The sequence below is a fragment of the Glycine soja genome, chromosome 11 (genome assembly GCF_004193775.1).
Source record: "Glycine soja cultivar W05 chromosome 11, ASM419377v2, whole genome shotgun sequence".
NCBI lineage: Eukaryota > Viridiplantae > Streptophyta > Magnoliopsida > Fabales > Fabaceae > Glycine > Glycine soja.
Window position 1 is genome coordinate 33,056,387 of NC_041012.1, and position 21,796 is coordinate 33,078,182.

Genomic DNA, 21,796 nt, shown 5'->3' on the forward strand with positions numbered 1-21,796 from the left:
CCAATCAATATCAATCAATACACAAGCGTTATGCAACAAATATACTAAGACTTAATCCTATATGCAATGTGGTACCATGTCAGTAAAAAACCTCATCGGGTGCCCAAGAGTATATGATAAGACAAACCACACAATGGTAAGTCAGGTCTCTCTCACTAGGTAAAATCATAGGGAGACCAGTCAGGGTCATGCTGTTTTACGAGAATGCTCCAACCATGTGAGATTGGTACCGACTTAAAGAAGCACTCAAACCGAGTGTATTTACCCTCAAGGCCTAGACTCCAAAGAGTCCGTCAGGGCCTCTTCCTCCTGATTCAGGTCCAACCTATAAAACATTTTAGCACACAAACTCTATCTATGAATTGTACAAAACACACAACTTTATCTATGATTAAACTCATCGGGTTCCTATAGTGGTTCCTATCATAATACTCATCATGCATTAGCTCGTCACCCTCAAAGGGTCTTATAGTCGTGTGATTATACAATTCATAGCTCACAACCCAATGCATACATATATTACAAGTCAATATATACTCAATTTATCACATACACTCGGTCTCAATCATAATGTTATAATCCCAAAGTAGCATGTTATCACACCTCATGAATCATATACACTTTACATATAAACTATGCAATACATACAATTACTCAATTGTTTGCAAAATCATTTTAACTCGTCGCGCTTCAAAGTGATTCAACTTGTCGGGTTCTCACTGTGGATCTTATCACAATACTCGTCGCGCAAAAACTCGTCACTCTTAAAGGGTCTTACAATTGTGTGATTGAGCAGTTCATAGCTCATAACTTAATACATACAACATCTCAATACACATGTATCTCAACATTCACCACATGTTCAATTTGTCACTTACTCGCAATTTGAATCACCATTTCATAATCTCAATATTACAATTTATACAAAAATGCTTCTCACAACATGGGGAGTAAAACCCCTCAAACAATTTCACACAATCATATTAAAATCAATTAATCCAAATTATAGGTCAAAAACAAGAAAACACCAAGAGCACTCAATTTTATCAACCAATTTGCATCAAGACATCAATTGGTGCGTCAAACACAACAATATTGTATTTATAATCGTAAAGGAAAATTATAATTCAATAAACATCCTAAAATAAACCCCAATTTAATCCTTTAAAGATCCCTACACATGTTCATTCTAACCCCTAAATGCGATAAACTCATCCCTTACCTCTAAGTGGGTTCACGTGTGTATTCTGACAGTGATAACGGCATCTCTAGTGGTTTCCTGAAATTTCTCAAGTTTTTTCTCTAGTTGCTTTGCTAGGATTTTCAAGCGTTAGAGAGAAGGAGAAGAGATTGAAGCCTTCATTCCATTGTCTGCATGCGATGCTTATTTATCCCTCATAAAGTATTTCGGAAATCCCAACGGTGAAGATGCGTGTAAGTGAATTTCAAATCTAGTGTGCAAATTTCATGACGATCCAACGCTTAACGAGTCTGAGATCATAGTTTTACTGGGATAGGTTTGGTTGTATGCGGGAAAAGAAAAAACTCAGTGTGAGGAACATTTCTTCTAGGATAGACATTATCTCAAAAGTTCCAACGGCGGGTGTGGGCAAATATAAGTTTCAAATCTCGTGTATCTATCGGTTGAGGAGTCCGAGATCGTCATTTTACCAAGACATGTTTGGGTATATGCTGTAAAAAAGAGAGGATTTTGGAAGAAGGAGAAGGGAAAACTAATTTGAGAGGAAGACAAAACGTAGAGAAGTATCTTCAGTCTGAAAACTGATATAATATGTCTCTATTTATAGATTTGGTACTTTGAGCCTATTATTTATTTTATTTTTCTTTATTTTTATTATTTTATAAACATGAACTCTATTTTATTTCCTATAAAATGAATAAATAAATATCTTTTTTCTTTTATTTTTCTTCAAATAATTATTTTGATTCATAAATTTATTTCTCCTTATTTATTTAATTACAAAAAATTCATCATTTTTTCAAAACTCTATTTATTTTTCAATAAAAATCCTTTTTAATTTAGTTTACAAAAAAAAATGAGGTGTTCTAGCTAAAACTGCTTATTTATTATACACAATTGTTAGACAATGCTTTCAAAATAAAGGATCTAGGTGATTTGAAGTTTTTTCTAGGCTTTGAAGTAGCTAGAACTCCTGCTAGCATCAATCTCTGTAAGAGGAAATATGCTTTGGACATTCTCAATGACATTGTAGAGAGATTGACAATATTTGATGACAGATATGTGATGTGAAAGTCTTTATACTTGCTTGGCCTTTGTATTTGTCTCATTGATCTTCTAAGTGTTTGAGTGTCTCTTTGTGAAGTATCAAGATCAGAAACAATGGTAGTAGGTTCAGTAATATGATGATCAGTTGGTGATTCTAGGGAAAATCACCAAACTGGTCAATATTAAGAGAAGAGGGTGACACAAGTAAGACTATAATGGGATCAGGTTTATTTTGGACAGTGAAAGGAAAGTAATCTTCATAAAAAATGACATTTCTAGAGACAGAAATGGCTCTGGTCTTAAGGTCAAGAGTGACATATCCTTTTGTGTTTGGCTTAAATCCCAGAAAAACAGAAGTAGCAGCTCTTGGATTAAGCTTCTTTTTGTTGGCAATTATAGTACTAGTGAAGCATAGACAACCAAACACTCTTAACAAAGTAATATCATAAAGGGTTCCATAGAGTATTTCATAGGGTGTTTTGTTACCAAGAAAAGGAGTATATATGCAATTAATAAGCACAACAGAGTGAATTAAAGCATAAGACCAAAAAATGGAAGGTAAATTAGATTGAAACAGCAAGGATCCAACACACACCCCATTGACTCATCTAATACAGTCATGTATAGGATAAGAGGTCATATGGGTACCAGCGGTACAAGCACAGGGGGATTCATCAAACACCCTTTAATCCTTTCAAATGCCACTTGACAATCATCGTCCCATTGGATAGACTGATTCTTACGCAATAATTTGAAAAGAGGCTTGCAAGTGGTGGTTAACTGTGATATGAATCTCGCTATGTAGTTCAACCTTCCCAAGAAACCTCGGACCTGCTTCTCGGTATGTGGTTTGGGCATTTCAAGGATTGCTTTTACCTTGTCTAAATCCACCTCTATCCCTTTCTGGCTAACAACAAAGCCAAGCAACTTTCTGGATTTTACCATGTACGTACACTTTGTGGGATTCAGCCTCAACCTGTATTTACGCAGTCGCCCGAACATGTTCCACAAATTGACTAGGTGTTCCTCCTCCGTCCTTGATTTGGCGATCATGTCATCTACGTAGACCTCGATTTCTTTATGCATCATGTCATGGAATAACGCCACCACGGCTCGCTGGTACGTTGCCCCAACGTTCTTCAGCCCAAATGACATCACCTTGTAGCAAAAGGTTCCCTATAGAGTGATGAAGGTTATCTTTTCCATATCCTTCGGTGCCATCTTTATCTGATTGTAACCTGAAAATGCATCCATGAAAGAGAATAGGGCAAAGCTAGTCGTGTTATCTACTAGGACGTCGATGTGCGGTAAAGGAAAGTTATCCTTTGGACTGGCTTGGTTCAGGTCCCGATAGTCTACACACATTCGTACCTTTCAATCACTTTTAGGGACCGACATGATATTGGTGACCCATTCTGGGTACCGAGCAACAACCAAGAAACCGGTGTCGAATTGCTTCTTCACTTCCTCCTTTTTCTTTAGGGACATCTCGGGCTTCATTCCCTTCAATTTTTGCTTTACCGTGGAGCACTCTGGGTTTAGAGGTAGCCTGTGTTGCACGATATCCAAGCTTAAACCAGGCATATCCTAGTAAGACCAAGTGAAGATATCTTGGTAGTCTCTCAACAGGGCCACTAACTCCTCTTGGACATTTACAGATATACAAGTGTCGACCTTGACCTATTTCCTCTCTCCACCAATGCCTAGGTTCACAACCTCTGTCTCCTCTCGGTGTGGCTTCACCTCCCTTTCTTCTTGCTCCACCATTCTCTTCAAATCTGGGGGAAGCCCCCAATCCTCATCTTCTCCCTTCTCGGCTTGATCTATTAGTTACTCAAAATCAACATCCAGGTCCTCGGTATCACTAGTTTCACAGGACTTATTATTGGATCTGCGCCAAATCATTTAATCTCAACAAAAATAAATATGCAGAAGAATGAAATAGACGAAAGTGCAAGAGGGAACATATCAAAATGAAAAGGGTTGTGTATTTATAATTACGGGAACATTAAAGAAAGAGGTATACCTAACAAAAGAAGTATGCCCTAAAGCCTAGGCCCAACAATAGGGTTCAAACTACTAGATTACATTGTGTTTGACATCGAAATCTTGGGTCGCTCCACGTTTCGCCAGTTCTTCAATTTGAAACCCGGGGAGCATGGCTGCACCCAACTTGGCTGTTCTTGGTCGGTTTCTTCATCTAGCACAGTAATTTGATTCTTAGCATCCACCCTGCGCTGACAAAGCTTTTGCTAATGTGACAGATATGGACCCTCTCCATCTGTGGTCCCCGCCCTTGCAAATGGGCTAGGCTTCTTTCTTTCCTTTCTAAGGAGACCCTTCTCTTGTCGGCATGCGTTGGCTTATAACCCAGACTGAACCTTCCAGGGTTTTCAAAGAACCTCACCAAGCTTGCCATGCCATCACCATTCTGGCCTAAACCTATTTCGGGCTCATACCCATCCCTCAATATAACTCGGGCCACCATCAAGGAGGCACCAGATAGACGCGGTTGCATCGAAGTAGCCTCCACATAAGCATTGTTCACATTTCTAGTGCTTGAAAAGATGCTTCTAATGACTCTTTTGCAGCTTCCACATAGGGTGTAGAGCATGGACAACTCACTAGTATATCTTCTTCCCCGGACACTATAACCAGCTGTCCTTTCACCACAAACTCCAATTTCTGGTGAAGCATTGACGGGACCACCCCAACAGAATGGATCCAAGGCTGACCTAGCAGGCAACTGTAGGCGGGGTTTATATCCATTACCTGGAAAGTTATCTGGCATGTGTGCGACCCAATTTGAATCGGTAGATCAATCTCTCCTCTTATGTCACACCGGCTACGATCGAAAGCCCTTAACACCATAGAGCTCGGCCTTATGTGTGATGCATCAAATGGCAGCTTATCCAACGTAGTTTTGGGCATAACTTTGAGGGAAGAGCTATTGTCAATGAGCACTTTGGCCACTATGTGGTCCAAGCATTTGATGGACATGTGCAATGCTTTGTTGTGTCCCCTGCCCTTGACTGGTATCTCCTCGTCGGCAAAAGGAAGGCAATTGTTGGCAGTGATGTTGTTAACTATGCCCCCAAAGCTCTCCACTGATACGTCTTGCACTACATGGGCTTCATTCAAAATTTTGACCAACAACGCCCGATGAGGCTCAGAGTTCATGAGCAGCCCCAATAAAGAGATCCTAGCTGGAGTTTTGTTCAATTGCTCAATCACCTTGCACTCACTCTGTTGAATGATTCTTAGGAATTCAGTCGCCTCCTCAGCTAATATCTCTTTCTTGCTGAAGTCATCCCCTTCCTCTATGATTTTTCCAATAGGGGCCTTGTCATTTGCGGTCGATCCTGTCTTGTCTCTCTCGCCTATATTTGCCTTCACCTTCCTCTTGTCTTTTGACCTTACTGGTAGCTCAGGAGCAGCGAAAATCCATCCACTATGAGTCATGCCACTCGTACCAGAAATATTTGTAATTTTAGCAGACGGCGGGTCATTCTTAACACGTATGACAGACGCGCCATTCCTTCTGTCGGGCCTTTGTACAACATATTTCCATGACACTGCCTTATCACTCTTATAAGGGAAGGGTGCATGCGTCTTTACTGTAAAGGGCTGGAAGCCTTGGGGCCTCTGAGTGGTGACGTCACTGGTGAAATGGATCACCAAAGGCTTGGGCTTACTCGTGTTTTTGTCACCTGATTGCATACATACATCTCCTTCCCCTTTCTTCACATTGCAGATTTCAATTTGGCCCCTGCTCATCATTCCTTGTAGCAGCTCCTCGACTATTAGACATGTCTCCACGTCGTGCGATTCCCCTGGATGCATTAAGCAAGAATCTCCTTTGCCTCCATCAAGGTTAATTATACCGGCTTCACGCAATGCTTCCAATATGAACCATTGGAAAGCTGATACATCCTCTATCTGCTTCAGCCCTCGAGACTTCCATTCTTCCACTGGGTTCACTGCCGATTCCCCATGATTGGCAAGTGGATTAGTCATCACATTCGGCCTATCTTCTTGAAATGTTAGCCATCCAGCATCAATCAAGCTTTGTACCTTGTGCTTGAGGGCTACACACTGCTCGATAGAGTGCCCCGGGACACCACCATGATAGGTGCAAGTGGCATTGGGATTGCACCATCGGGGAAAGGGGGGTTGATATACCTTTCCCGGGCTCACCATAACCATTCGGTTGATGAGCAAAGATGGTAGTAGATCGGCATATGGCAATGGTATTAGGGTGAACTCCATGGGTTTTCTTTCTGGGAAGTTCCTTCTTGGGTTGGTGTTTATATTGGGATTGGGATTTCCACTTGGTCGGGGCTGTGCGGGGAATGGATTTTGTGGGTGATGTTAGGGAGGTAATTGTGGTTAGGTGGGCATTCTTGGTTGGATAGGCGTCAGACAGGGAGGAGATCCAATATTGGCTGAGTAATTGTATTGGTGCAAGGGATATTGGTACGTGGGGTTGTGAGGGGTTTGTTGGAAACTTGGCCATGTGGGAGCTGTGATTATGGCATGGACATCTGATCGAGGCCGTACCCGAATCAAATAAACATTAAAATGTAGTAATTAGGAAGTGATCCTAGGTCGTTTCCCAACAAGCAATGATCAACCAAATGTTCATAACAGATAGTAGGAAATAGTAACAAATTGAGGGGGGGGGGGGTTGTTTGCTTTTGTAGATTAAATAGCGAGTAAAATTGAATTAGAAAAATATCAGAATTAAAGTACGTTGCTTCCCCTTTATTCACAAGCAAGTCTCTTATCCTAGGTTGCGAGAATTTATCCTTTATCAGTTTAACCACTTAATCCAACCCTAAATTAAATTACTAAGCGAAATTTAACATAAGACATTCATTATGTGATTAAGCAACACATACACCAATTACTCATAAACGATCATTAAGCATGAACGTAAATTAAGCGCAGAGACAATTAATCAAGCACTAAGCATGCATGAATTAATAGCAACAAATTCAGAGTAATTAGTGAAGAGGAAAAACTGAACAAAATTTAACAGTAATAATAGAACCTCAAAGAGAACTGCGCTTGATCCTCAAGAGAAAGCAACGCTGGGGACTTAGCCTTCCATTAATCAATAGATAATGAACTTATAAATTGAAGAACGAAATTTTATTGCTACTGGAATTGCAAAACGAAAAAATGTCTCAAAGAAAAACCTAAAACTAAAAAAAATGAAAATAAGGGAGAGAGAAGAGAGGTAGAGAGGGAGAGAGCCTTGGTGCTGTTATATAGTTTTCCAGCCCCAAAGCTTACAATTCTGTTTTAAATCCAAGTCCATAAATAAAATAAAATAAAATCTAGATAAGATAAGATAAGATAAGATAAGATCTAGATGAAATAATATCTAGATGAGATCAAATCTAAATAATATCTAGGTAAGATAAGATAAGATCTAATTTTGTAGAATAAAATAGTCTGCCCTCTTCAAGTCCAAGCCCAATTTTGGATTCGAGCCCAAGCTCAATTCTGGATTCAAGCCCAATGCTTCATTAATTTCTGAAATTAGATTAAAAACATCAAATTAGCTGAATGGGCCCAAATAATAAAATTATCTAATTAATTTGACAATTAAGACTAATCAGTACTTAAAATGGTGTAAAAAGGGTTAAGAAATAGGAGGAAATAATGGCACATCAACATCTCTCTCCTTTTTCTTAGCACCACCTGTTCCAGTCCTTCTATTGCCAACACTTGTTGAAGCCGCATAATCGAATTTTCCCTTCTCAGGCCTTCCTCGATCCTCTATCCCGCAAATACCAGATTCGTAAAGCTTGAGGGCATGTACCCCACCATTTTCTCATAGTACAACATTGGTAATGTGTCCACTATCATTGTTATCATTTCTCTTTCCATCATTGGATGCGCTACCTGAGCCGCCAAATCCCTCCACCTCTGGGCATATACTTTGAAGGACTCATGCTCCTTTTTACACATGTTTTACAACTGCATTCTATCCGGAGTCATGTTGGAGTTGTATTGATACTGCTTGATGAAGGCAACCATTAAGTCTTTCCAAGAATGGATCCGGGAAGATTCCAAATTAGTGTACCAGGTGATCAATTCCCCGACCAAACTCTCTTGAAAAAATGTATCAAGAGTTTCTCATCCTTCGTGTATGCCCCCATATTCCGACAGTACATCTTCATGTGGTTCTTGGGGGCAGGTAGTCCCCTTGTATTTGTCAAAGTTTGGTACCTTGAACTTGGGAGGAATGATGATGTCGGGTACTAGGCATAGTTTTACCATGTCGGCAAAAGGGTAGTCCCACCTCCTTCAATGGCCCTCAACTTTTCTTCTAGGTGGTCAAATTTTTCCCTTTCCATCATGGCCGGAGGCAGTCTTCCCACCGAAAAATGTAAGGGTTGTAGTTGCGGTTGTGGGCAATACTGAGGCCCCCCATAGTGTTTGGTTGAGGAATAGCACCAGATGCTTACCCCTCAGTGGCATATCCGAGGTAAGCCTCAAGATCGGCCAGAGCGTGGTCTTGGGGTACCTCATGCGACTCCCCCATGGGTTGAGCAACACGTGCGTGCCCAGATTGAGGTTGTTGGCTCTCAAAGGGTATGGGAGCGGAGTGGTCAACATTCTCCTTGGGCACATGTACAACATTGGGTGGTGCATAGTTGGGAGGTAGGCCGTACGGTGGGAACGGATGCTTACTCTGGACCTGCGCAAAATGGGGGGCGCCTATACTTCCCAATACTTTGCCTCCCTGTCCTACCATGTTCGAGGCTGGACGATTTACTTGATTCATACTGGATGGGTGAGACGGGTCTATCTCAGTGGCGGCACTTGTAGTGGCGACCGCAACCGCGTTGCCCTCCATTATTTTCCTCATGCTCAACATGGCGACCATTTGGTTTTTCATGGCCTCCATGTCGGTCTTCATCTATTCCTGAACTTCCTCTACCTCGCTCATGATTCTAGCCCTGACACGCGTTTGATAAGGGTGTCGTAAAGCGTGTTCATTCTTTTTGGTTACTATGATTACTTTTTCATGACAACAATGACTGTTAAAAATAGAATGCAATGAGTAATGCAACAACTAACTAAACGTAAATGCATGAGAATGATAAGTTGTTGAAGTATTGAATTCACACAGGACATTCCATAGAACATAGGGTCGAATCAATCCAGATTTTCACTAAAACAACATTGTCCATTACATCAGAGTCAAAGTATAAATACAACACAGACGCCTCAGTGATTCCTAATTATGTGGGTAATTAGTTTGACCATGTGGTGGCAGTAATTGAAAAGATTGTGAACTTCATCGAGAGACGAGTACGTGTCAACCACTGCCTTGGCTCTGGCTAACAACCTCGGAAGCTCTTGACTCTCATTTAGAGTGAGAGCGAATCTATCCATCCATTTCATAGCTTCCCCATGTAATAACTCTATCACCCTTTCTCTCGCTTCTCTTTCAATCTGCAGAGCCGATACCTTTGCCTGTTCATCTTCCAGCCTCTACCCATGACTAGCGGCTAGGTTCGCCTTTTCTTTATATTGATCGATGATTGCCAACATATTCTCTTCGGTTTTGCTCAACTGTTCCGTCAAACTTTTCTTTGACCTCTAGCAACTCTTCAATTTATCATCTAACACCATGCTTTCCATCCTTGATTTGTCCCTCCCGGCCCTTCTAAGCTTGAGCTCATTACTTCTGCCCTACAAAGGCCCTCAGAACTTGTTCCTGCTCCATTCTTCCTTTCGGGCCCTTTTTGTTTCCCACTCTAATGCTTCAACTGTGGTCATGTTGATGTCTTTCAGCTCATCACACTCTTTCTTGACCCTAATGACTGTCGTTTTCAACTTCTCTTTTTCCATTCTTGTCTTTTTGAGCTCTTCTTTCAAAGCTTGCACTTCTTCACTTTTCTCAGGAATTTCAGCCTTTTTCCCACTTAGACTTTTTTTCTTTGGGAGCCAAGTTATCCCTTGCGTTCTAGACTTCAACCACTTGTGATAGCCGCTGATGACATCATTGCTACTTCCCCTAAGCTCCTTATCTTTTCTTACCACTCTATTCCACGCTTTATAGAGTAGCCTAACTGTCTTATAGAGTAGCCTAACTGTCTTATGGCTAGCACGGGGTTATAATTAATACAACCCCTCGTCCCTATCAAAGGGACATTTGGGAATCCCTCACACGAGCATAACACTCTTGCCCCTCCTTCCTTCCACCGTGGGAACCATCTGATGGACGCTCCCATCATACCTGCCAAGAGTTCTCCCCAATTTGCTTTACCCTTTTCGGAGCACATGCAATGACTTTGTAAAGGACAAACAGATCTACCTTCATGATAAAAGATGTGGGATGCCAACCATACATAAAGAGCAGGAGTACAATAGACAATTCTCGCACTGCTCTTCTTGCACCTCAAGTCGAATGTATCATATGCATATGCCAAAACAGCGATGATGAGGCTTTCCTTGTCGTGGTGATAAGCAAGAAAGGCGTCCATCGCTGCTAGATCCACTAGCCCGTCCACATTCGGAAATAGTATAGTCCCAAACACCAATAGTGCTAACATGTTAATGAACGAGGTCCACTCCCCTTGATTTGCCAAAGCTTCTACCTTCTCCTCCAAGCGCTTCCATGGTATCCCTACCACCCCATTCCTATCTTGCTTCACTCAGTCTAGCTCTTGTTTCAAGATCTTGAACACTTTTTCTATTCTTGCCATAGAAGGATAGAATCCGACAAAGAGGTATGTCTTCCTTCCCCCCTAATGGGCATCCTAAGATCTCCTCAAACTCTTCTATGGTTGGTGCCAACTGAAAGTCCCCAAAAGTAAAGCATCTAAGTGATTGGTCGTAGTATTGAGTGAGGGATGTGATGGCTTCTGCGAACACTTCAATCATTGCCAAATCCCAGATCTTCCCATATGCCTTGCTAAAGGCTTGACGTCGAAATTAATCCATTTGCTGCCTTAGTTCTCGCAAGATGGATAGTTCTAGATTCTTGGCTTTGACATGATAAAACCTCTTTTTTAAAAGATGGCACTTGGTTCGACCCCATGTTTACGAGAATGAAAATTCTAGTGACCAATACTTCAACACCCTATTATAGAGGAGATATGATGAATGCATCAGGGCATGGTTATGTTATGCATGAAAAACGTATTTATCAAATGAGACAAGACACTTGAAAGACCATCTTTTCTTATCCATAATGCATTGGGCATCATGGTTTGTTTGTAGATATTACCATGGTACCTAATGCATGCAGTTAAGAAAGCAGTGCAGACTTTCACGCTTCTTTGTGACTTTGATGACGAAAAAGAATGCAAGGCATGAGTAACGACACAAGGAAGTATGCATGAGTGAACATAATGACTAATGGAAACAAAAGGTATATGGTTGGCAGCACAAAGAAACATGCTAGACGAGTGAGCATGATAACATAATGACATAGTGCAAAATGCCGCGTGTGAACATAATATAAATGATAAACATAGGAATGATGTATACTATTATAACGTATAAAGATATGCATGACTAGATCAAGGAAACAAGACATAGTGAGTTTGTTTCGTGTCCCTAGTTTAGGATCCTAATGGAAGGGATCAAAAGTTCGCTATCCGGTGATAATTCCCAAGGGTAGTTGTATGTAACTTTCAAGGTTTCTAGAGATATCATCTTTGATGTCAACGTTGTGGCGGTAGGGACTACCAGTGACAATGTATCATCAAAAGAGGAAAACTCTAGATAAGGCTTTACTGTTATCAAGCGAGTCGGAGACCTAGCATGACCACAAATCAACCTCCACTCCCTATGTATCATTCAGACCCGAGTATAGGGCCTAATACCTCAATGTGTGTGCAAAGGTGTAGGTGCCATGTGTGCATAGTATGAACAAATATTTCTAACTACGAATGTAATAGGTAGATAGACACATAAAACACAATAACACAACAAAGGTTATATACAAATATGAACGACACAAAAGGTAGAAGGGAAAAGGGAACATGAATAAAGAAAAAGTCACGGTACAAATGCATGCTTAATTAAAAGGCTTAACTCTAACAAAAGTCCGCAGTGGAGTCACCAACTATTGCAACCTACCCTACGACGGGAGGGGTGAGGTGAAATAATAGGCATGTTTTTCAAAAAGAAAAAATGCATGGGAGTCGCCACCAACGTTTATTTAAGGAAAACGTTAGAAAAACCAAAAAAAAGGTCTGCAAATTTTGAAAATAAGGGTTCGGGAGTAGTTTACACATGGGAAAGATATTAGCACCCCACGTGCCCGTCACAATGAACGACAACCTTTAATTGAAATTGGAAAACATGACTTCAAAATTATGCATTTTCCCTTTTTATATTTTTTATTTTTTTGGGGTTGACAAGGGTGTTGCCTTTGCTCCTATGTATCCTCAGGTGCGATGAGGAATTTAGACCTACGTAGTTCTTTAAGTCTGAAAGCTTGTGCATTGAGTTGTTTTTATGCTTTTGAAAGATTTATTTATTTTTATTATTGAAGAACAAAAAAGGTCATTAAGGCGTTGGACCTTGAACAATCTTAAGTGACTTTGACAGAGAGAAAATCAATTATGCGTTGGTTTTATCAACTTTCAATGACTTTACAAAAGATCGGTTAAGATTAAACTTTACAAAAGAAAAGAGATTACCGATGATAGAAGGAGGAGATGTATATGCACAAAACAACAAAAGGGACCCCTAAGGGTGCATCGATATCATGTTCAAATCCTTAAAAACAAACACTAACCGGATGACGAATGAAGAACGATGTAGAGGCTGATTACAGTCGTGATTCGACAGTGCCTCGACTTCGTTTTCTCTTCTTTCTTCTTCTTCTCCCTTATTTCTCCCAAAATCTCTCAATGTTGGAACCCTTTACTCAGCCCCCATCACGCCTATTTATAGCAAAAAATGGCATTTGAGACAATGGCAGCTCACCAAGGCGAGCTGATGCTTCATCCTGAAGTAACAAGCTCGCCCAGGAGAGCTGGTTCCTTCAGCCCTAGGCAATTTGGAGGCCCAGGCAAGTCAAAGGCTAGCCTGGGTGAGCTGGGGTCCAGAAAAATCCTTGAAAAGACCCTTTTGCCCCTCCCCTTTTGTTGGATCAAGTGGCCTCAGAATAATTAAGAAGGGGGGTTGAATTAATTATTCCTAAACCTTTACTAATTAGAAATTTACTCTTCTAAGGATTTTACTATGTTTTTAAGTAAATGAAGAATAGAAAAGAAACTTAACCAAAAGTAAAAGCGGGAATTAAAGTGCTCAACGGAAATTAAAAGAGTAGGGAAGAAGGAGACAAACACACAAGAGTTTTTATACTGGTTTGACAACAACTCGTGACTACATCCAGTCCCCCAGCGACCTGCGGTCCTTGAGATTTCTTTTCAACCTTCTAAAAATCCTTTTACAAGCAAAGATCCATAAGGGATGTACCCTCCTTTGTTCTCTTTGAAAACCTAGTGGATGTACCCTCCGCTAGAACTGATCCATAAGAGATGTACCCTCTCTTGTTCTCAGTCAACAACCCAAGTAGATGTACCCTCTACTTGTACCACAAAGGATGTACCCTTCAATGTGTTAAGACAAAGTTCTCAGACGGTTAGTCCTTCGAAACTTTGTGAAGGGGGAAACAAAAGAATTCTCAGCCGGTTAGTCCTTTGAAATCATTTGTTTATGGGAAAGGGAAGAATCAAAAGAATTCTCAGACTATGTCTTATTGAATTTTTTGACAAGGGAGAAGGGAGACACAAAAGAATTCAGGTGGTTAGTCCTTCGTTCTTTTGGAAAAGGGAGAAGAGAGACACAAAAAGAATTCAAGCGGTTAGTCCTTGGCGAATTCTATTTGGCAAAGGGAGAAGGGAATGAAAAAGATGAATAGCCAAGTTTTTGAACAAAGAACTTTTCTTGGAAGAGAAATTTTTGAACAAAAACTTTTAGAAAGATGAAGAGAAGATGAAACCATAAAGTTCTGAAAGAAATGAAAGAAGATGTTGAAAGATAGATTGAAAGATAGAATGATTGAAAAAGATGATGGATATGAAAATGATTGTTGTTTTGTTTCATGCCAAGGTCACATATTTATAGTTTCTTGATGACTCAAGTCAAAACTTGTAACTCTTGGCAATTCCTTTAAAAATAATCACTTAAAAAGATATGGCTTTTGAAAGAATCTTTAGAAACAAGTCACTTGAAGAAATGTGACTTTTGCAAATAAATTTTTCGAAATCAGTTACTGGTAATTGTAATCGATTACACATCAACAAATGTGACTCTTCATTTTGAATTTTGAAAATCTTAACGTTTTTAAACCACTGGTAATCGATTACTATAATCTGATAATCGATTACCAGAGAGTAAAACTCTTTGGTATTGATTTTGTGTAGACTTCTTGTGCTACTTAATGTTTTGAAAAACTTTTTAATACTTATCTTGATTAAGTCTTCTCTTGATTCTTAAATCTTTGAGTCTTGAATCTTGATCTTGATTATTCTTGAATCTTGATTCTTGATTTTTGAAATCAAATTTCCTCTTGATCTTTGAAGTGTTCTTGACTCAATCTTGAACTCATTCTTGAATGCCATCGTTTTTGTTATCATGAAGTGATCTTGACTTTTGAGCTTTTTGTTATCATCAAAACTCCTTGAATAAATCTTGATTCATCATGAAGCTTGCTTCTACAATCTCCCCATTTTTGATGATGACAACTCTGAAATCAAGAAACACACACACACACACTTTTTCCTAGTCGAACACTCACATAAATTTCCATTCTCCCCCTTTGTTTTTGAGTTTATGCTTCATTTGAAATTAAGTAATTACTTGTGTGAGTTCTTGATTTATTCCCTATTTCTATCCCCCTTTGGCATCAACAAAAAGCCAAAGTGCATAACAAGTATAGGACAAACATATACTATTAATCATTCACAAGGCATACATTGAAGAATATAAACCAATCATGAAGCAAGAAACATGAATAGATCAAATATATAAAAAAACCACATAGTCATATAATACAATTCATAATTGTTCATTCAAACCATAAAAATAAAGAAATACTAAATTATCCAAATGTCATAATATAGCCAAATACACGGCTAGAAAGCAAAGTACTAGTAATATTAAATAATAGAAAACTAAGATGATGGTGGCTGCGGGGGTGGTAGATCAAAGCTTGAACGAATATAAGAAACATCTTCTTCGACCTTGGTGATTCTTGACTCCATCTCATTGAAGCACATGTCCACTTGTAACTCCAAAGTATCAAACCTTTCACCAACAAAGGTTTGAAGACCATCGAACCAATCCAAAATCTTTTGAAGAAGAGATGAATCTTCTCCACCATGTCCTTCTTCATCAACATGTCGAGCACCCTTTTTCACCCAAGAGCCATCATGCTCTTTTTGATAACCAAAAGATGCAATGACTGAAGCACCTATAAGAAATGATCTCTTGATTGGAACATAAGGTTCAGAATCAAGAGGAATGTTAAAGTGTTGAAGGAAGAGGGTGACTAGGTGTGGATATGGCAATGGAGCATTTAATCGCAATGCCTTATGCATGTGATATCGGACTAAGTATGCCCAATCAATTTGTCGGCCTTTATGAAAAGCCCACATAACAATAAGATCTTCTTTAGAAACCTGTGCAAGGTTTGAAGATCTTGGAAGCAAGATACGAACAATAACGTAATGAAGTATGCGGCTCTCAAAAGCCAATGAACCGACAATAAGCCTTCCGGTCATATCCGCTTGGTTGGTGCAAACCAACCGACGAGCATCATGCACAAAAAATTCATATTTCCAATCATCAATCAATGTACCTTCAAATGGTACACCTTCACTAGATAATTGGGTTAACTCATAGAATAGGGATTGGTCAATGACCATTTTAATCCCATAAACTTCAGAAATTAAAGTGCCTTCTTGGATTTCTAGGTTTGAATAGAAGGCTTTGACTAAATCAGAATAAACAGGCAATTTTAAAGACATGAAAGGAATAAGATTGGAGTTTTCAAATGCTTGAATGCATTCAAAACTCTCATTTGAAAAGTAATCCATATCAATGAATTTGGGATCAATAATGGAACAAGATGAAAAGAGGTTTGTGTACCGTATCCGCTGTTCTTCGGATGAAAACAATGAGGCAGAGGGAATAGAGGAAGGAATCAGCGTTTCCTATGTCTCGGAATGTCGTTGACTTCAACTCGAAGTACCCTTTCGCTTCTTTGATGGTTCTGCCATTTGAAGAGATTATTTGAAATTTTAATCGGTTCAAAAGAAAGAGAATGAAAAACTATGAAGTTTAGGCTTTGTGGGGAGTGATTTGGACAAGAAATGAGTGAGATATGGTTGAAGAAAGATTTGGGGACGAGGGTTTTCGAGAAGAAGAGGGGTTGCAGATTTCAGAATTTGAAATTTGAATATATAGGTGCAGGGACGCGTGGTAATCGATTACATTAATATGGTAATCGATTACCAGAGAGCAACATAGCCAGAAATAACTGCTTGTAAACAATTACACTAATATGGTAATCGATTACCAAAGGTTATTTTAGCCAAAAAATAAAAGCTGATTGACTTTTTAGAGGAGAAGGAATTTGAATGAGTATAAAAAAAACTTTATATAAAAAAATATATTAAAAATACTTTATGAATGAATCTTAATCAAGTAATTCACATATTATATCATGCAAAAAACATTAAAACATGTAGATATTCAATTATATCAAAGCAATTAAACACAAGTATTGAAGAATAATGATTATAGACATTATCAAAAAATTTGAATGAAGAGTTCATGCAAAGAAGATAAACTCAATCAAGAACACATACTTATAATTTCAAACAATCAAAACAACCAAATAATGAACAATTGTTAGTCATCATAATCAAATAAAATGAAGGAAAATTTTAACTAAAAATATATTTTAACAAGAGAATGGTTTTGATATTACCTTTTCATGATTATGATGTCTAGATCTTCAAAGATGAAAGTCATACTTTTGCTCTTTGTTTAACCTTCTTGAGAGATGTTTTCATCACTCTCATAATCCTTAGTTAGAAGATTGATCTCCTTTTCTGAACCATCGGATGAATCATTGTCGTCCCATGCAATGTAGGCCTTCTTGGTTCTTCTTTCATCATATCTTTTCTTATCACTTTTCTCAGGCCATTCTTCATTTGAAGGACAGTTAGCTTTGATGTGACCAAGTTGATTGCATTTGTAATATCTAAGAACTTGAGAGTCTTCTTGTGATCTTCTTTGATTGTTAAAGTTCTGACACCTTTCTATTTTTCTTCTCTTGACAAATTTCTGGAACTTCTTTACAAAGAGTGAGAAGTCTTCTTCATCATCTGAATCTTCTTCTTCATTTTCTTCTTGTATTGATGATGAGGCTTTAAGTGCTATACTTCTCTTATTTTTGTCGATTTCTTTATTTTGATTAAGACATTGGAGTTCCATTTCATGTTCCTGCAATTTTCCAAACAGAGTAACAAGAGACATAGAAGAGAGATCTTTACTTTCAGAAATAGCGATTACCTTGGGCTGCCATTCCCTACTTAAGCATCTTAAGACTATTAATCAAATCTTCATTAGGGAAGATTTTTCCTAAAGAGGCAAGATGGTTAACTATATGTGTAAATCTTTTCTGCATGCTATGGATGTTTTCATTAGGATTCATCATAAACAATTCATACTCATGTGTAAGAGTATTGACTCTAGATCTTTTTACATCAGTGGTTCCTTCATGTGTAAGTTGGAGTGTATCCCACATCTCTTTGGCATTTGTGCAATTTGACACTCTAAATTACTCATCTATTCCTAGGGCTCAAGTATTAATGTTTTTGGCTTTAAGATCATACTGGATTCTTCTTCTATCTTCTTCTGTCCACTTATCTCTAGGTTTTTGTGTTGTGGTGCTTGTTGGATCGAGTGGCCTCAGAATAATTAAGAAGGGGGGGTTGAATTAATTATTCATAAACCTCTATTAATTAAAAAATTACTCTTTTAAGGCTTTTACTTATGTTGTTAAGAGAATATGGAGTAGAAGAGAAACTTAACAGAAAGTAAAAGAAAAATTTAAATGCACAACGGAAAGTAAAAGAGTAGGGAAGAAGGAAACAAACACACAATAGTTTTTATACTGGTTTGGCAACAACCCGTGCCTACATCTAGTCCCCAAGCGACCTACAGTCCTTGAGATTTCTTTCAACCTTGTAAAAATCCTTTTACAAGCAAAGATCCACAAGGGATGTACCCTCCCTTGTTCTCTTTGAACCTAGTGGATGTACCCTCCACTAGAATTGATCCACAAGAGATGTACCCTCTCTTGTTTTCAGTCAAACCTAAGTAGATGTACCCTCTACTTGTACCACAAAGGATGTACCCTCCAATGTGTTAAGACAAAGATCTCAGGCTGTTAAACCTATGATACTTTGTGAATGAGGATACAAAAGAATTCTCAGACGGTTAGTCCTTTGAACACTTTTGTATTAGGGAATGGGAAGAATCAAAAGAATTCTCTGAATGTGTCGTTTTGAATTATTTGACAAGGGAGAAGGGAGACACAAAAGAATTCAGGCGGTTAGTCCTTTGTTCTTTTGGAAAAGGGAGAAGAGAGACACAAAAAGAATTCAGGCGGTTAGTCCTTGGCGAATTCTTTTTGGAAAAGGGAGAAGAGAATGAAAAGATGAATAGCACAAGTTTTCAAGGTTTGGAAAACCATAAAACTTCAGAAAGCTTTTGGTACAAAGAAGAAGAAGAAGTTCAAAGAGATTCAAGGCTTGTAAAGGATTGTAAGAATAAGTGTTCAAGATACTTGAAATGCAAAACAAAGCCTTGCTTTTATAGACTCTTCATGTTTGGTCAAGAAGACCATTCAGAAGAGTTATAACTTTTAGAAAAACTTAAAACCAATTTGAAAAAGTAAAAAACCTTTTGAAGAGTTACATCTTTTGATTTATTCAGAAACAGTCACTGGTAATCGATTACCAAATTAGTGTAATCGATTACACAAGGCTTTTAAGTGAAAGGATGCGACTCTTCACATTTGAATTTGAATTTCAACGTTCAAGGGCACTGGTAATCGATTACCAAAACATTGTAATCGATTACAACCTTTTGAAAATAATTGGAACGTTGTAAATTCAGTTTGAAAACCTTTTCAAACTCATTTTGCTACTGGTAATCGATTACACCAATGTGGTAATCGATTACCAGAGAGTAAAAACTCTTTGGTAAAGGTTTTGTCAAAAACTCACGTGCTATTCAATGTTTTTAAAAAACTTTTTAATACTTATCTTGATTGAGTATTTTCTTCATTCTTGAATCTTGAGTCTTGAATCTTGATTCTTGAGATCTTGAACCTTGAATCTTGATTCTTGATTCTAGGCTTTCTTCTTGAGTCTTGAATTCTTCTTGATTCTTGGACTCTTGAATTGTTCTTGATTCTCTTGAGTTGTTCTTTGATCTCTGAGCTTTTTGTTCATCACCTTTTGTTGCCATCATTGTTATCATCTAAACACCTTTGAATCACATTCATCATGAAGCCTTGCTTCTACAATCTCCCCCTTTTTGATGATGACAACTTCTGAAATCAAGAAACACACACACACACTTCTTCCTAGTCGATTACTCTCATAAATTCTCCCCCTTTGTTTTTAAATTTATGCATATCTTAAAAATAAGTTGATTATTGATGTGAATGCTTGATTTAAACTCATTTCTCTCCCTCTTTGGCATCAACAAAAAGCCAAAATGCGTATCAAATAAATTTAATTTAAGCATCCATACAATGTTCATAAAAAATATCAACCAAATCATGAAGCAAGAAGCAAGAACCATGAAACCATGAATCAAACAACCAGGCATATATTAATTATAAACTCCACATAGTCAAATAACATACTTAATATTGGTCCAAACATACCATGCAAATAAGGAAATAGTAAATTGTTCAAATACCATACTAATATAGCCAAAATACAAGGCTGAAAATCGAAGTACTAATATTAAGATATAAGTCTAAGACGATGGTGGTGGCGGTGGTGGAAAATCAAAGCTTGACCGCATGTAAGATACATCTTCTTCAACCTTAGTCATTCTTGACTCCATTTCATTGAAGCGCATATCCACTTGCAGTTCCAAAGTATCAAACCTCTCACCAACAAAGGTTTGAAGACCATCAAACCGTTCCAAAATCTTCGAAAGAAGAGATGAATCTTCTCCCTCATGTCCTTCTTCACCAACATTTCTAGCACCCTTCTTTATCCAAGATCCATCATGCTCTTTAACATATCCAAAGGATGCTATGACTGAAGCGCCTATAAGGAATGATCTCTTGATTGGAACATAGGGTTCAGAATCAAGAGGGATGTTGAAGTGTTGAAGGAAAAGAGTAACTAGATGAGGATAAGACAATGGGGCATTCAATCGCATTGCCTTATGCATGCGATATCTAACAAGATGTGCCCAATCAATTTGTAAACCTTTATGAAAGGCCCACATGACAATGAGATCTTCTTCAGAAACCTAGGCAAGGTTTGAAGATCTAGGAAGCAAAATGCGAACTATAAGGTAATGGAGGATGCGACTTTCAAAAGCCAATGAACCGGCAAGAAGCCTTTCGGTCATATCCGCTTGGTTGGTGCAAACCAACCGGCGGGCATCATGCACAGAGAAATCGAATTTCCATTCATCAATCAGTGCACCCTCAAAAGGTACACCTTCACTAGACAATTTTGTTAAATCATAAAATAGGGATTGGTCAATGACCATCTTAATCCCATAGATTTCAGACATTAGAGCACCTTCATGAATTTCTAAATTAGAATAGAAAGCTTTGACTAATTCAGAATAGACTGGTAACTTCAGAGACATGAATGGAATAAGATTGGAGTTTTCAAATGCTTGGAAGCATTCAAAATTCTCATTTGAGATTAACTCCATATCTATGAATTTTGGGTCTACAATGGAACGAGAGGAAAAGAGGTTTGTGTACTATATATGTTGTTCCTCTGATGAGAATAATGATCCAGAGGGAATGGAGGGAGGAATTGGGGCTTCATGTGACTCGGAATGCCGCTGACTCCGACTCAAAGTTCCTTTCCTCTTTTTCGATGGTTCCACCATTTGAAGAGTTTTTTCGGGATTTCAGTTGGTTCAAATGAAAGAGATTGAAAAAAGATGAAGTTTGGGCTATGCGGGGAGTGATTTGGACAAAAATTGAGTGAGATATGGCTGGAAGAAAAATTGGGGGCGAGGGTTTTCGAGAGAGTGAAAGGTTGCAGGTTTCAGAATTTGAAATTTGAATATATAGGTGCAGGGACGCATTGTAATGGATTACACAAATATGGTAATCGATTACCAGAGAGCAACTTTGCCAGAAATAACTGCTTGTAATCGATTACACTATTATGGTAATCGATTACCAGTGGTTATTTTAGCCAGAAAACAAAAATAGAAGGCTTTCTAAGAGAGAAGAAGTTTTAAAAAAAACTATATTTGTAAATACTATATTTG

General features: G+C 38.5%; 1 protein-coding gene across 1 annotated transcript; it reads right to left on the bottom strand.

Annotated features, from left to right (window-relative positions):
* Positions 1 to 4,792: 4,792 nt before the first annotated feature.
* Positions 4,793 to 6,517, bottom strand: LOC114373205. The gene has a single exon (XM_028330727.1). It carries the CDS (start codon positions 6,515 to 6,517, stop codon positions 4,793 to 4,795), a length of 1,725 nt encoding a protein of 574 aa, XP_028186528.1.
* Between the last annotated feature and the right edge of the window lie 15,279 nt (positions 6,518 to 21,796).